General features: G+C 40.4%; 1 protein-coding gene across 2 annotated transcripts; it reads left to right on the top strand.

Moving 5' to 3' along the window:
- The first annotated feature begins 2,415 nt into the window (after positions 1 to 2,415).
- On the top strand, positions 2,416 to 10,660 carry txlnbb (taxilin beta b). 2 transcript variants are annotated; one of them, XM_061795888.1, is made up of 10 exons: positions 2,416 to 2,530; positions 3,657 to 3,882; positions 5,399 to 5,490; positions 5,609 to 5,779; positions 6,968 to 7,162; positions 8,284 to 8,403; positions 8,479 to 8,553; positions 8,871 to 8,963; positions 9,074 to 9,169; positions 10,082 to 10,660. In XM_061795888.1, the coding sequence occupies exons 2-10, from the start codon at positions 3,672 to 3,674 to the stop codon at positions 10,421 to 10,423; spliced, it is 1,395 nt and encodes a 464-aa protein (XP_061651872.1). In that variant the 5' UTR covers positions 2,416 to 2,530; positions 3,657 to 3,671; the 3' UTR covers positions 10,424 to 10,660. The 2 variants fall into 2 exon arrangements, with proteins under 2 accessions (XP_061651872.1, XP_061651873.1); XM_061795889.1 differs by having other exon boundaries at positions 2,442 to 2,530; positions 3,637 to 3,882.
- The last annotated feature ends 1,279 nt before the right edge of the window (positions 10,661 to 11,939 follow it).

The raw sequence follows: 11,939 nt of genomic DNA, 5'->3' as shown, positions 1-11,939 counted from the left end.
TTTTTTAATTTCATTTCAAAATTCTGATGAAGATTATTCTGATGGCATTTCTTTTGTTCTTTTTAAAATACATACATCATATTATTTTTCTATTTGCCAAAACCGCCACAACTCTTACTGTATGTGGCATGTGGAAAAAAATTGGAAATATAGTCAAATGGCACAAATGTTACAAGCAATAAAGTTTAAAAAAAAAGATTTAGCATCCATGTCCATCTAACATTTGGAATGTGCTATTTCTTTCTTTCTTTACATTCATCTACATGGTATATTTTAAATACTGACTGCAACAGTTGAATTCACGATTGCTAATTCTGTTGCATTAAATTTTTGTCATCTAAAATTCATTAATCTAAATACAAATATTTTAAATTAAAAAAAAAAAAGAGGAAATTTCATTCGCTGGCATTATTTTTTATTCTTCTTTAGTTATCTAAATATTTGAAAAGTATTTTTGAATTTGCTAACAAGCCCATATTCAAGAAATATAGTCACATGCCCATCCCTACCCGCATTGCGCGTGCGTTGGTTGACGACATTTCCTGGAAAACGTTAAGCGATGGTTCACCAAACGCTTCTCGTCTGTACATACGCGCGCGCGCGTTTGATTTTGGACAGTGTTGGAACTTTTGAAAACTTTTTAACGTGGGTTGTTTGTATCGACGATAAATGACGGCGACGCGGTGGAGCTTTTTATCGAACCGTCTGCGCGGGAAGGGGTTGACGAATCACGTTCATGTTTACATAAATCATATTTAAAGGTGCACTGCTTTAACGACGCGTCTTGCAGATTTTGATCACTTTTTGTCAAAGCAGGTTGCTCATCCGATGTGAAGGGAAAAGCGGATTGTGTTTGGGTTTTATTATGTATTCATATATAATAAATAGCATATATATATATATATATATGTACTGAAGTGCATTGTGCCTCATATGTCGAAGAGGACAAATCATTTACCTCTCAGCTGAGATTTATTGAGGGCAAAAAGCCTCAGTAGCCATTTCATCGTTTGACTGGTTTGCGTCAAGTTTGCTCGGTCGGGGATGCTTTTGAGGTGGGGGACTTGGGGGGGGGGGGTGGGGGGGGGGGGATTGTATTCTATTATTATCATTTGGTGCTCAGATTCAATTCAAATTTGTTTTAAGAGAATATACTTCTAACCCAGTAATATGTGTGTGTTGCCATTTGTTTCACGCTTTGTTGCAAACCCTGCAGGAGGAGCGATGGAAATGATTTATTCGCCAGCCATGTTGGGCTGGCGAATAAAATGAAGGCTTCCGAAAATTATGGGAAATTGTTGGCTGAAGTTATAGCGCAAATGATGTCTCCTCAGATGTTATTGCTTTGGGGTACAGCTATAAGACAATCTATGTGAACCTTTTGAATGAGCTGGACTTCTGCGTAAATCGGTCATAAAATCTACTAGTCTAGTCATCTAAATCTTTAAGCAGACTGGGTTCGTCTATTGTTATGACTCAGACCGAAGATCAGATCACATTTTCAGGACCAATTCGTGCACAAATCCTAAATCAATCATCGCACAGGGTTCACATACGTTTCCAACAATAGACAAACGCAGCTTTCTTCAACACACAAACAATTTTATGTTTGCATGTTTTTACTGAAACACAACAAGTTGACATCACACTGCAGGGTGGGGAAAAAAAGCATGCGTACACCAGGGTTAATGTTTTCTACAAGAGTCAGTCAACGTGAAGAGATGCCCTTTCCCATATGTATATATATATATATAAACAAAAACAAAAAAACGCCAGTTTTGAGCTTGCTATTCTCAAAAGACATTTCAGAATTGTTTTTTTTGAAACAAACAAACGAAAAAAAAATCAGCAAATAGGTAAATCCGCAGGTGTCAAACCGCAAGTATGCGGGGGTCCACTGTTTATGAATGCGTTTGCGAGTTGGACGTGTTTGGCTCTGACCGACCTGAGGACGGGACGACGCCGACATCGTCTCGAAGGGGAATTTGAAATCTGAGAAGCAGATTCAAGAAACAGTCCCCCTTGCTAAAATAGTTGACGTTCTGATTCTGAGCGCAGATGACGTTCCCGTGGCAACACATGGAGCCAGAAATCTAATTGGACCCCAAAAATAAATCCAACATCCACATACTGTACATGCACTTGAAACAGGGCAGCCAAGAGAAATGCAATGGAAATGAAGAGAATAAATAGATTGTTGGGAATAAATGACTACAAGTTCGTGGAACAAATATTAGAATTGAGCTTGTAAATTTGCGAACGTGGCGGCTTGACTGCATCCCAATTCCCACGACCATACGTTGCGTTGTGGCCCAGCTTGTGCGGCAAGGCGGCAGTTGTTTTCGGGGAGTTGTAGCGTCCTGTCACCCCGCCCCTCACCTCTCCCGCGCTGGGGGGGGGGGGGGGGGGGGGGGGGGGGTTCGGCGGTCTATTTCGAGGTGGTCTTATCACAGCTGTTGCATCTGCGGTGGCAGGCAGCCTGTCTTAGCCCCTCCACACTCTTTCTTTCCCCCTGCGGCCCTCGGTCCCGGTAAGACCCCTCGCGTGTTAGCTGCCTTTCGCCCTTTGGCAAAAACATACAATTCTTAAATTTAAACACGCTGATATTTTCTCTTTCACTGCCCTTATTGTCTTTAAAAGTGTTTGCCAAGTGCTTGTTTGACGCATGCTCGCATTATTTGTCATCGACTCACACAATTGTTTCGACCTTACAATCTCTACTACATATAATATCTTGTTTTGTTGTGGTTTTTTTTGCATCCTTTACACATTTTTCAAAGCAAATCGCAGCAGTTTTTGCGCACACAGCTGCCGCCGCCAACCATCAATAGTGTCGGTTTAGGAGGAAATAAATAAATGTCTTGCCCATATAAAGAGGGTCTTAAAATAGCCCGTGGCTCTGGAACAGGTGCCATGTGCTCAGCTTGTGAAAGCAGTGTGAAGGCTGCGCTAATTTTATGCATGTAAACATTCTCCGACTGCGAGGCTGGGGAACGTTATTGCTTGGTTTCCATCGTTCCTGTACAAGTAGTACTTCTTTTTAAAAATCATCTTTACCTACAAAATACCATGACTTATAAGCGTAACATGCATATATTTAGTATGCAATGCAACTTCAAAATGACTACTAACTACATTAGTGTGGACACACACACAGGACTATTTTCCAGTATAGCGGGTGACCAAAGCCCCATTTTCAACCATTCCTGTACAAAAACTCCCTTTTTGAATATTGTCTCTTTTCAGAAAGGCCCCAAATGTGACTTAGAGGCAGAACATGTATTGTATTTTTACACACGAATTTAGTAAAAAAAAAAAAAAAGACGACAATTTACCCAGGACTATTTATTTTCCAGTACAGCTGGTGAACTACCACATTCACAAAAATACACCCAATATTGACTAAATACTTGTCGAGCTTACCGAATCATTCAAAATCATGTCAATTTTTGATTTTTTGTTGAAATCCTACTTTCTTCTAAATACAGAGGAACCTCTAAGGTCAAACACGATCCGGTCAACCTCCAGTTTGTTGGGATTTCCATTCCCCCCCCCCCCCCCCCATAGGAAATAATCATAAAGCCAAATCAAAATCCAAAATGCCAATGAATCACTTGATTCTCGTTTAATCCTGAGGGTAAACGATTGCCTCTCAGCTCCCCAAAACAAAGATGGAGTCCTCTCCAGAGAACAGCACACAGGCCGAGAGCACCCATGTGGACCCAAATGTGGACCTGACCGAGGACCTGGGCAAGCAACTGGAGGACATCATCAGCGCCTACCAGGCCAACGAGGCTCCAGATGAGCCGGAAGACGCGGAGGAGGTCCAGCCCAACACCCGACGGGACCAGAAACTGGAGAAAAAGATGCTCAAAAACTTGGGTAGGTTTTGTGCGGGTGACACAAACAGATTTCCATCCATGAAAAGTGTTTTGTAGCTTCCATAGGAAATCTGGAATGGAGATTACTGAATCATTGTACTTTCGGTATGATCACACAACAAACGGAGTACATTTCAATTATCACGTGGCGCCATCATTTGGATTAAAATCATTTTTAGAACACAGATGTACGCAAAAAAAAAGTGAACATATTTCAATTGAATGTCGTGTGTTTAGGGCGTGCTCAGATATGAACCAAAGATAAATCTGGATCCGTAATGTGGATTGGAATGGATTTCGATTTAAATTTGATGTGTCATTTCGATACAATCCAAGAACAAATGAATAAACTTCAAATCATAATCTGGATCTGAATCAGAAATCTGGATTCAAATCTTTTCTAAAACACAAGGGATCTGAAATAAGGATTTCAATCCAGAATCTGGATTTTAATAAATTCAAAACATGTTTTCAAGAGATCTGGATCAGAATATTATTTTATCCGACATAACTCAAGATGTTATGCGAATTTGGTGTACAATCAGTATGATCCCAGGACAAATGGATCAAGTTTTGATATTGGTCTGGATCCGAAATGTGGGCTGGAATAATGTTTTATCACGGGCGCAACTGAAAACATTCTAAACAGATTTTGATTAAATTGCTGTGTAGCTTCGGTATAATCCAAGAACAAACAGATCATGGACAATCATGATCTTAATCTGGGATGTGGACTGGATTGATGTTTTCATAAGGACGGTACCTCAAAAGTTTTTAATGGATTTCAGTTAAATCGATGTATAGCTTCGGTATGATCCGAGAACTCATGGATCAACTGTAAACCGTGATCAGGATCTGGAATTGGGATTTAAAGATGAACTGTAATAATTTAGGGATCTTTTTTTTTCTTCTCACCGACATAAATGATAAGTTTAGCACAGATTTTGATTTATTTGGGTTGTAGCTTCGGTATTATCCAAGAACAAATGAATAAATTTCAAATGATGATCTGGAACTGCAGTGTGGACTGGACAGATTTCGATTAGATTTGTGTGTAGCTTTCATACAATCCAAGAACAAATGGATCAACTGTCAACCATGATCAGGATCTGAAATCTGGATTTAAATCTGCATTTATAGATGAAATCCGGATTTGAATCAAAACGTTCTGAACTGATTTTGAATCAATTCAACGTGCCGCTTTGGGATGACAAATGGAATATTTCCAATCTGGAGCAAGCTCAAGATAAAAAAATCTGGATCTGATTCTAACAAGAGCAAAACCTAAAACACTTCAAATGGATTTGACATTGGTTGATCAAGTTTCAAGAACAATGAGAAAACGTCTTCTTTTTAAAGCAAGATGCTTTCAATCAGGATTCAGACTTTGAATAGATCCAAAAATCCAAATTGCACTGACTGAATGAAAAGTACACGTCCTCAGATTTACCAACAGCGTGTCAAGCGCGATTTAGAAGGAATTAACATTAAATCGGAGCTCCTCTGTCGCCACTCAGGAAAGGACGCCATGCTCCTCATGCAAAGTCTGAACAAACTCCACACTCCCGAGCAGAAACTGGAAGCCACCATCAAGAAGCACGCCGAGCTGGTGAGTGGATTTAGTAGACACGCGAGCAAAATCAGATTAATCCTGCGCTTAATCTTCAAACGTAAGCGTCTGGTAGAAGACATCTGGACTGGGCTCACGCGTGGTTGTGTGGTCGTAGCTGGAGGAGCACCGGAGCGACCAGAAGCAGCTGAAGGTTCTGCAGAAGAAGCTTCTGCAGGTGATGAAGGAGAAGGACCAGCTGCAGAGTGAGCACAGTCGCGCCGTCCTGGCTCGTAGCAAACTGGAGGGACTCTGCCGGGAACTACAGCGGCACAACAAGAGCTTAAAGGTGCCTCATCCAGATCAATAACCCAAACCTTTATTGAGCCGGGACATCTTATTTTAAATGAGAAAAATCACAAAAATTATATACAGTTAACCGCCTATTCGTAGGTTCCAGGAACAGCCGTGATGGTCAAAAATTATTCATAAAAAAAAAAAAAAAAAAGAAAAATGGCCCATCAAACATCTTGACAAAGATGGCGCACCCCCTCAAAACAGAAAACCATAGCCAGTTCATAGCCAGTACAAACATGATTTAACCGTGATCAAATCATTTTTCAAACTGCACTTTTACATCCCGACGGAGGGGGGCGCACCCTGCTCCCTTGCGCGCACCCTGAAAAACTCTAAACTAAAGCCAGTTTACAAGCAACGTACAGCAACGCCGCGATCCCTCATTTATCACCACGAGTTACGTTCCAAACAACCCCCGCGATATACGAAATCGATGACGTAGTAAGCAAACAATAATTTTACTATTTATATATATTTTAAAGCCTCGTGAGCTATAATACCAAAATATATGCATGTGAGGAGCTGGTATTATTTTTGCCCACTTGGGGTCACCATCCTCACATTGTACACTGTAGTATCTGTGATGCTGAATGTGTGTTTAAAAGGCGGGGCCTGGCTTGTTGAGGGACGTGGAAGTCAGCGAATGAGAATGTTGAGTTGGTTGATAACTGGCTAAACCGTTAGCAGTACCTGTTGTGTGACAAATTCAGTTGAGGCCATCGGTAGGTCGTCTAAGAATGTGCTTGTGTTTATTGTTGTGTCTTTTGTTACCCTTTGTTCAATAAAGTGATTGAATGTGATCGAATGAAGCCGCTGTGTCTATCCTCCCTCTATCCTAACCACCCGTGGACGGATTACAATTCGCTCTAACTAGCGGTGGTAGGCCACATTAAATTAGCCAATGATGTTTACAGTCTACAGTAACAGTTAGTGTGGAAATATAATTCACCGCAAAATCCCGCGATACAGCCAACAATCCACGATATGAGTACGATAAAAAAAATTGTGATGCGGTGAGGCCGCAAAAAGTGAACCGCGATATAGCGAGGGACGACTATTCATCTTACTCAATCTTGCAAACGTCATCCAAAAATGGCCTTACAATACGATATCTCGACAGTTGCCGCGCTGGCCAACTCCGCCCGCCGCACATGCAAAAAAAAAATGTCCGTGTCGGCAGGAGGAGACGCTGCAGAGGTGCCGCGAAGACGACCTGAAGAGGAAGGAGATCACCACCCACTTCCAGGGAACCCTGAGCGACATCCAGGCCCAGATCGAAGAGCACAGCAGCCGCAACACCAAACTGTGCCAGGAGAACAGCGCCCTGGCCGACAAGCTCAAGGGCCTCATCACACAGTACGACCAGCGGGAGGCGGTATGTCCGCTAACCTCGCTCCATACCGCCGCGTTATTGCTCAGTTTTCCTTAACATGGAAAACTAATCTACAGTATGTATTTTTTGTTGTGGTTGTAGTTTTTGGACTACATTCAACTGAAAGCAGTTGTTAAGACAGTGGAACCTCTGAACCTATCGGAAAATCGGCGTTCAAATCGACATTATTTTCGTAATCTGACAAAAAAAAAATGTCTTGTATTATTAGAATTTTTTTCTTGAAAAATACAACTTTGTTCTAGCAAGACTAAGGTTTTTTAAAAACAGACAATCCAAAAAAACTACCACTTTTTTTCTCCCAAAACACAACTTTCTGCTCTCAAGATCATGACTTTTGTTTTCTCAAAAATCAAAAACCAAACCGTTTTCTCATTACAATTAAGTGTAAATACTTTTTTTTTCAATACAAATAAAATATTATTCTCTTTAAGAATGTGACTTTCCCCCCCCACACCTTCCAACATTTTATTTAAAAAAAATCAAGAGAAAAGAAAAAACTTTTTAGCTTAAGAAATATGACTTCATTCTCTAGAGCTTTTCTCTAAATAGTTCAACTTTTTTCTTAAACAAAATCAGACTTTTTTTTTTCTTGAAAATGGAATTTGATTTTCTCATGACACTAGCATTTTTTGCTCTTCGAAATATGACTTTATTCTAGCAAGACAAAGATTTACAAAAAATCTTTTGTGACTTCATTCTTATAAAATTATAACTTTTCCCCCCCTCCCAAAACAACTTTCTACTTACCATTTTCCTCATAAAAATACAACTTTCTACAGTATCTCTAAAAAGACGAATTTTCTTCTCTAAAAGCACAACTTTTCATCTGAAAACTAGACTATTCTCGAAAGATTCCAATTCATTTCATTATCGCTATGAATCAACATCAAATTTGGATGCTTTGGGTCTTTGACATGAAAACTCGTTTTTCCCCGTTTTAATATTAACAGCGGTAAACTTATTTTAAAACTTGGATGTGACTATTTGACCCTGGAACTGATTGCTTTGACTTCCAAAATCCTGACAAATGGACGCTTCGAAGTCCCACATATCTTAATTTCACCCTAAACGTGACTCCTTTCCTCCTAAACACTCAATTCCAGAACCTGGAGAAGGTTTTCAAGCACCGTGACCTGAAGGAGAAGCTTCTGGACACCAAACTGACTCAGGCCAACATGTTGCTGAAGGAGGCCGAGGAGAAGCACAAGCTGGAGAGGGAGCTCGTACGTAGCTCGCCTTTTTCAACCGGAACGCCGTTTTGCGTAATCCCGTCCTGAACTTTGCCGATGTCCCAACAGCTGCTGCAAAAGGCCGCAGAGTACAAGTCGCAAGCAAAACTCTTGAAGGAGAATGAGGTGGAGATGAAGGCGCAGGTACGCTCACAGCAGGATGGTTGGAAAGTCGCGCTTGGTGATTCACCAATTTTATCTCGTAATATTGACTTGAAAAAATATATATTCATACAATTATTTTCGTAATATTGTGACTTGATCTTAAAACATTTAGTTTTAATCATGTCTTCATTGAAAAACATTTGAAAGAAACGCACTACTTTCACATTATCTGTGTAAAAGAAGCGCTGGGAAAATATTTCGTAAATTGGATTTTAAGGCCATATGGCCCAGCCATAAGTGTTTTTTGTTTTTTTGTTAGTTTTTTTAAAATGTTAACACTGATTTCGTCTCCCAAGCTCGACATGTACTCCAAGAAGTTTGACGAGTTCCAGGGCACCGTTTCAAAGAGTAACAGCATCTACAGCAGCTTCAAACAAGACATGGACAAAGTAAGTATGCCGGCCTTTCAAGGAGAAGGAGAGGAGGGAAGAAAAAAAAAAAAAAAAGGCGTCGCGAGGAGGCTATTTTTAGGCGCTTAACATGTTTGTTGTGTTCCAAGATGGCCAAGAAGATGAGGAAGCTGGAGAAGGAGTGTCAATCATGGAAGAGTCGCTTTGACGGCTGCAGCAAGAGCCTCGTCGACATGGTGGCGGATGTAAGCGGGCTTCTGCTTTTGTTCTTCCCTAATCGACTGATGTACGGCACGTGCGATGCTCGTTATAGCTCAGATGAAGCGCCGCAAAATGTCAGCCTGGAAACGCGATCGCAACATTCATGTTTTGCACTCTAGAAGTATTTTGCTTTATAAAAACATACAGTAATAATAAAATAAATATCTCAAACCATCAAATACCTTTTTCCATAATCTCTGAGATCCTTTTATCAGGTTTGCAAGAAAATGTGGGTTGGAAATGCCCAGAATGCCCTTTTTCAAGCTATTCTGGTTGGTCTTTTCCGAGCGGCGTTTGAAATGTCTCATTGACATTCAGTATATAAAAAAGCTTTGCTCTGATTGGATAGTTGTTATTCTTAATTTAAATATGGAAAGCAGCTTTGCTCTGATTGGTCCTTGACGATATCACGGTGTCTTGTGGCCCCCAAGAGATCATAGCGATGTCCCCTTTGGATCCTCTGACGTGGTCTTACTATCATTGGCAAGCAGAATTCAATTCGGAGAAAACCCTCACTCCAAAACAGGTAGCCTAGCCCGCAGCCCGGATTTGAACCCACGACCTCTGAACTGTGAGGCGGACGTGCTCATCGGTCATTCACCGTGCCGCCAAGATTTCTTACATCACCAAACTACATCCTCATAAGATTACGACCAAGTATGCCTTTTTATGTAAAAAAAAACATAAAATAAAATATGAATGATTATTATCTGAACACAAATGGTGCTGGAACACATGAAGACAGACCATAAAACAATACTATCTGACTTTTGCTGCCCCCAGATGGCTAATGCGGGCACACCCGAATGAGCAGCACAACTGAAGAAGAAAGTGCAACTTTTTACTCCTATTAAATTTAAATGAATATACTATGTATATGTGTGTGTGTTCTGCAGAAAACTGTGAGGGACAAGGAGTTGGAGGTGGTCACCCTCAAGAACCAGAAGCTGGAGAGTCTGTGCAGGGCCTTGCAGGACGAAAGGAAGAGTCTCTACGAGAAGGCGCAAGCAGCCCAAGGTCGCCCGGACGAGGGGGCGAAAAAGGACGTCCCGCAGAAGGAGACCCCGGAGGAAGATCGCGAGGAGCCGTCGACCGCGGCCCCCGCTGGGTCCGCCGCCTCCCCCGAAACCCCTCTGAGCCAGGAACTGGTCAAACTGAAAGCCGAGCAGGCGCTCCCGCAGGAGATCGCCGGCTCCTTCGCCATCTCCCACGTCGTACCCGTCGACACGACGACATGAGGACCCTCCCGAGGCGCCCGCGAGCCGGCGGAGAACCACACAGGGCGGAGCCAACGATGCCAAGAACATTTGGAACTGGAGTCCGTTGATTAACACTCAGAATTTGCGCCTTTATACTGGATGTGTTATTTCCGTGGCAATATAAAAAGAGGAGCATTTAACAAATACATTTCAGTGATTGCAGTTTCCACCAAATATGTATAAAATGTATTAAAAAAATTCACCATTTTACAAGAATTCTTGCATTCTTGGGTATTTTTTTGTGTGAAAAATATTACAAGAATAAATGTGTATTTTGGGGGAGGAAAAATATATTAATAGATAAAATTTCCGAGAATAGTCACATTTATTTTTTATCAAATGGTTAAGATTTTTGAGAGAAAAAAGTCTGAACATTACCAGAATAAAGTTTTGTTTTTAGATTAACATTTGCACTATTCTGTGACTATTTTTGAAGATTTTTTTTTTAATATCAGAAGAATGCAGTATATTTTCAAGAAAAAAATAAATCTGAATTTTACATGAAGTCATTTTTTAGATAAAAAAATCTGATATTACGAAAGTGATATTATTACAAAAACATTGTAATCTCACACGAATAAATTTGCATTTTTATGAAAAATTACGACAAAAACAAAAAAGTTGTAATACTGCCAGAATAGTTCTAATTTTTCATTGGGAGAATAGTTGTAGTTTTAAGAAAAACAAATTCATATAAAATGTATCTTTCTCAACAAAAAAGGTCTAAAGTTGTGCTTTCAAGATAAAAAGTATTAAGTTGTAATGTGAGAATAAAGTTGTTGTTTTTTTTTATTTAAATTGTACTCTTGTATTGAAAAAGCTTTATTTCCCCCTGATAAAACCACTTTTTTTTTCAAGAAAAAAAGTTGTAATATTGCAATAATAAAGTCTCAAGTACCGTTACAAACACACATACAGTATAAATATGAATAAAATTAAGAGACTATTCAGAGAAGTTCTCCTCGGGGACAAATATAAAGAATAAACCCCAATAATAACAACAAACTAATATACCGGGTGGGTCTCTTTCAGAGACAAATTCATTAAAATACACCATCCATTTGTCAAAAGCAGAGCAAAAAAAAAAGTGCGCCATCTGCTGCACAGTCATGGTGACAGCAGCCTGTAACTTGAAAAGGATGCCCAAGGACCTTTTGGGTTGTTTTTTTTTTGTTTTTGTTGTCACTATGGCGACGTGACCCTGAATACATGTGCTGTCAGGGCAGTGTAAATTCATTTTACACGGAGTGGTGGCTACACAATGGCCAGGCAGAGGTGCAGACACTGATAAGAGCTTCCATACAACTCGCACAGCTCCGCATTCGAACTGGTCAAACGGACAAAGAAGATGACGACATGACAAAGGTCTTTGCGGCTTTTATCTAAGGGAAAGAGGCAAAAAACATTCAGAGCTGTTAATCATTATTAGACCGATTACACACTTGTCAGCACTGAGCGTATGTGTGTTTAGGAGCAGTTCAGATGGAAAATCTGC

Source organism: Phyllopteryx taeniolatus, chromosome 13 (genome assembly GCF_024500385.1).
Source record: "Phyllopteryx taeniolatus isolate TA_2022b chromosome 13, UOR_Ptae_1.2, whole genome shotgun sequence".
Taxonomy (NCBI): domain Eukaryota; kingdom Metazoa; phylum Chordata; class Actinopteri; order Syngnathiformes; family Syngnathidae; genus Phyllopteryx; species Phyllopteryx taeniolatus.
Note: the sequence above shows the minus strand (reverse complement) of the source record. Positions and strands in the feature narration are given on the sequence as shown.

Coding starts and splice junctions, on each gene's coding strand:
- txlnbb (XM_061795888.1), top strand. CDS start 3,672: ATGGAGTCCTCTCCAGAGAACAGCACACAGGCCGAGAGCACCCATGTG. Junction 5,491..5,608: donor TCAAGAAGCACGCCGAGCTG/GTGAGTGGATTT, acceptor GTGTGGTCGTAG/CTGGAGGAGCACCGGAGCGA. Junction 8,404..8,478: donor ACAAGCTGGAGAGGGAGCTC/GTACGTAGCTCG, acceptor ATGTCCCAACAG/CTGCTGCAAAAGGCCGCAGA.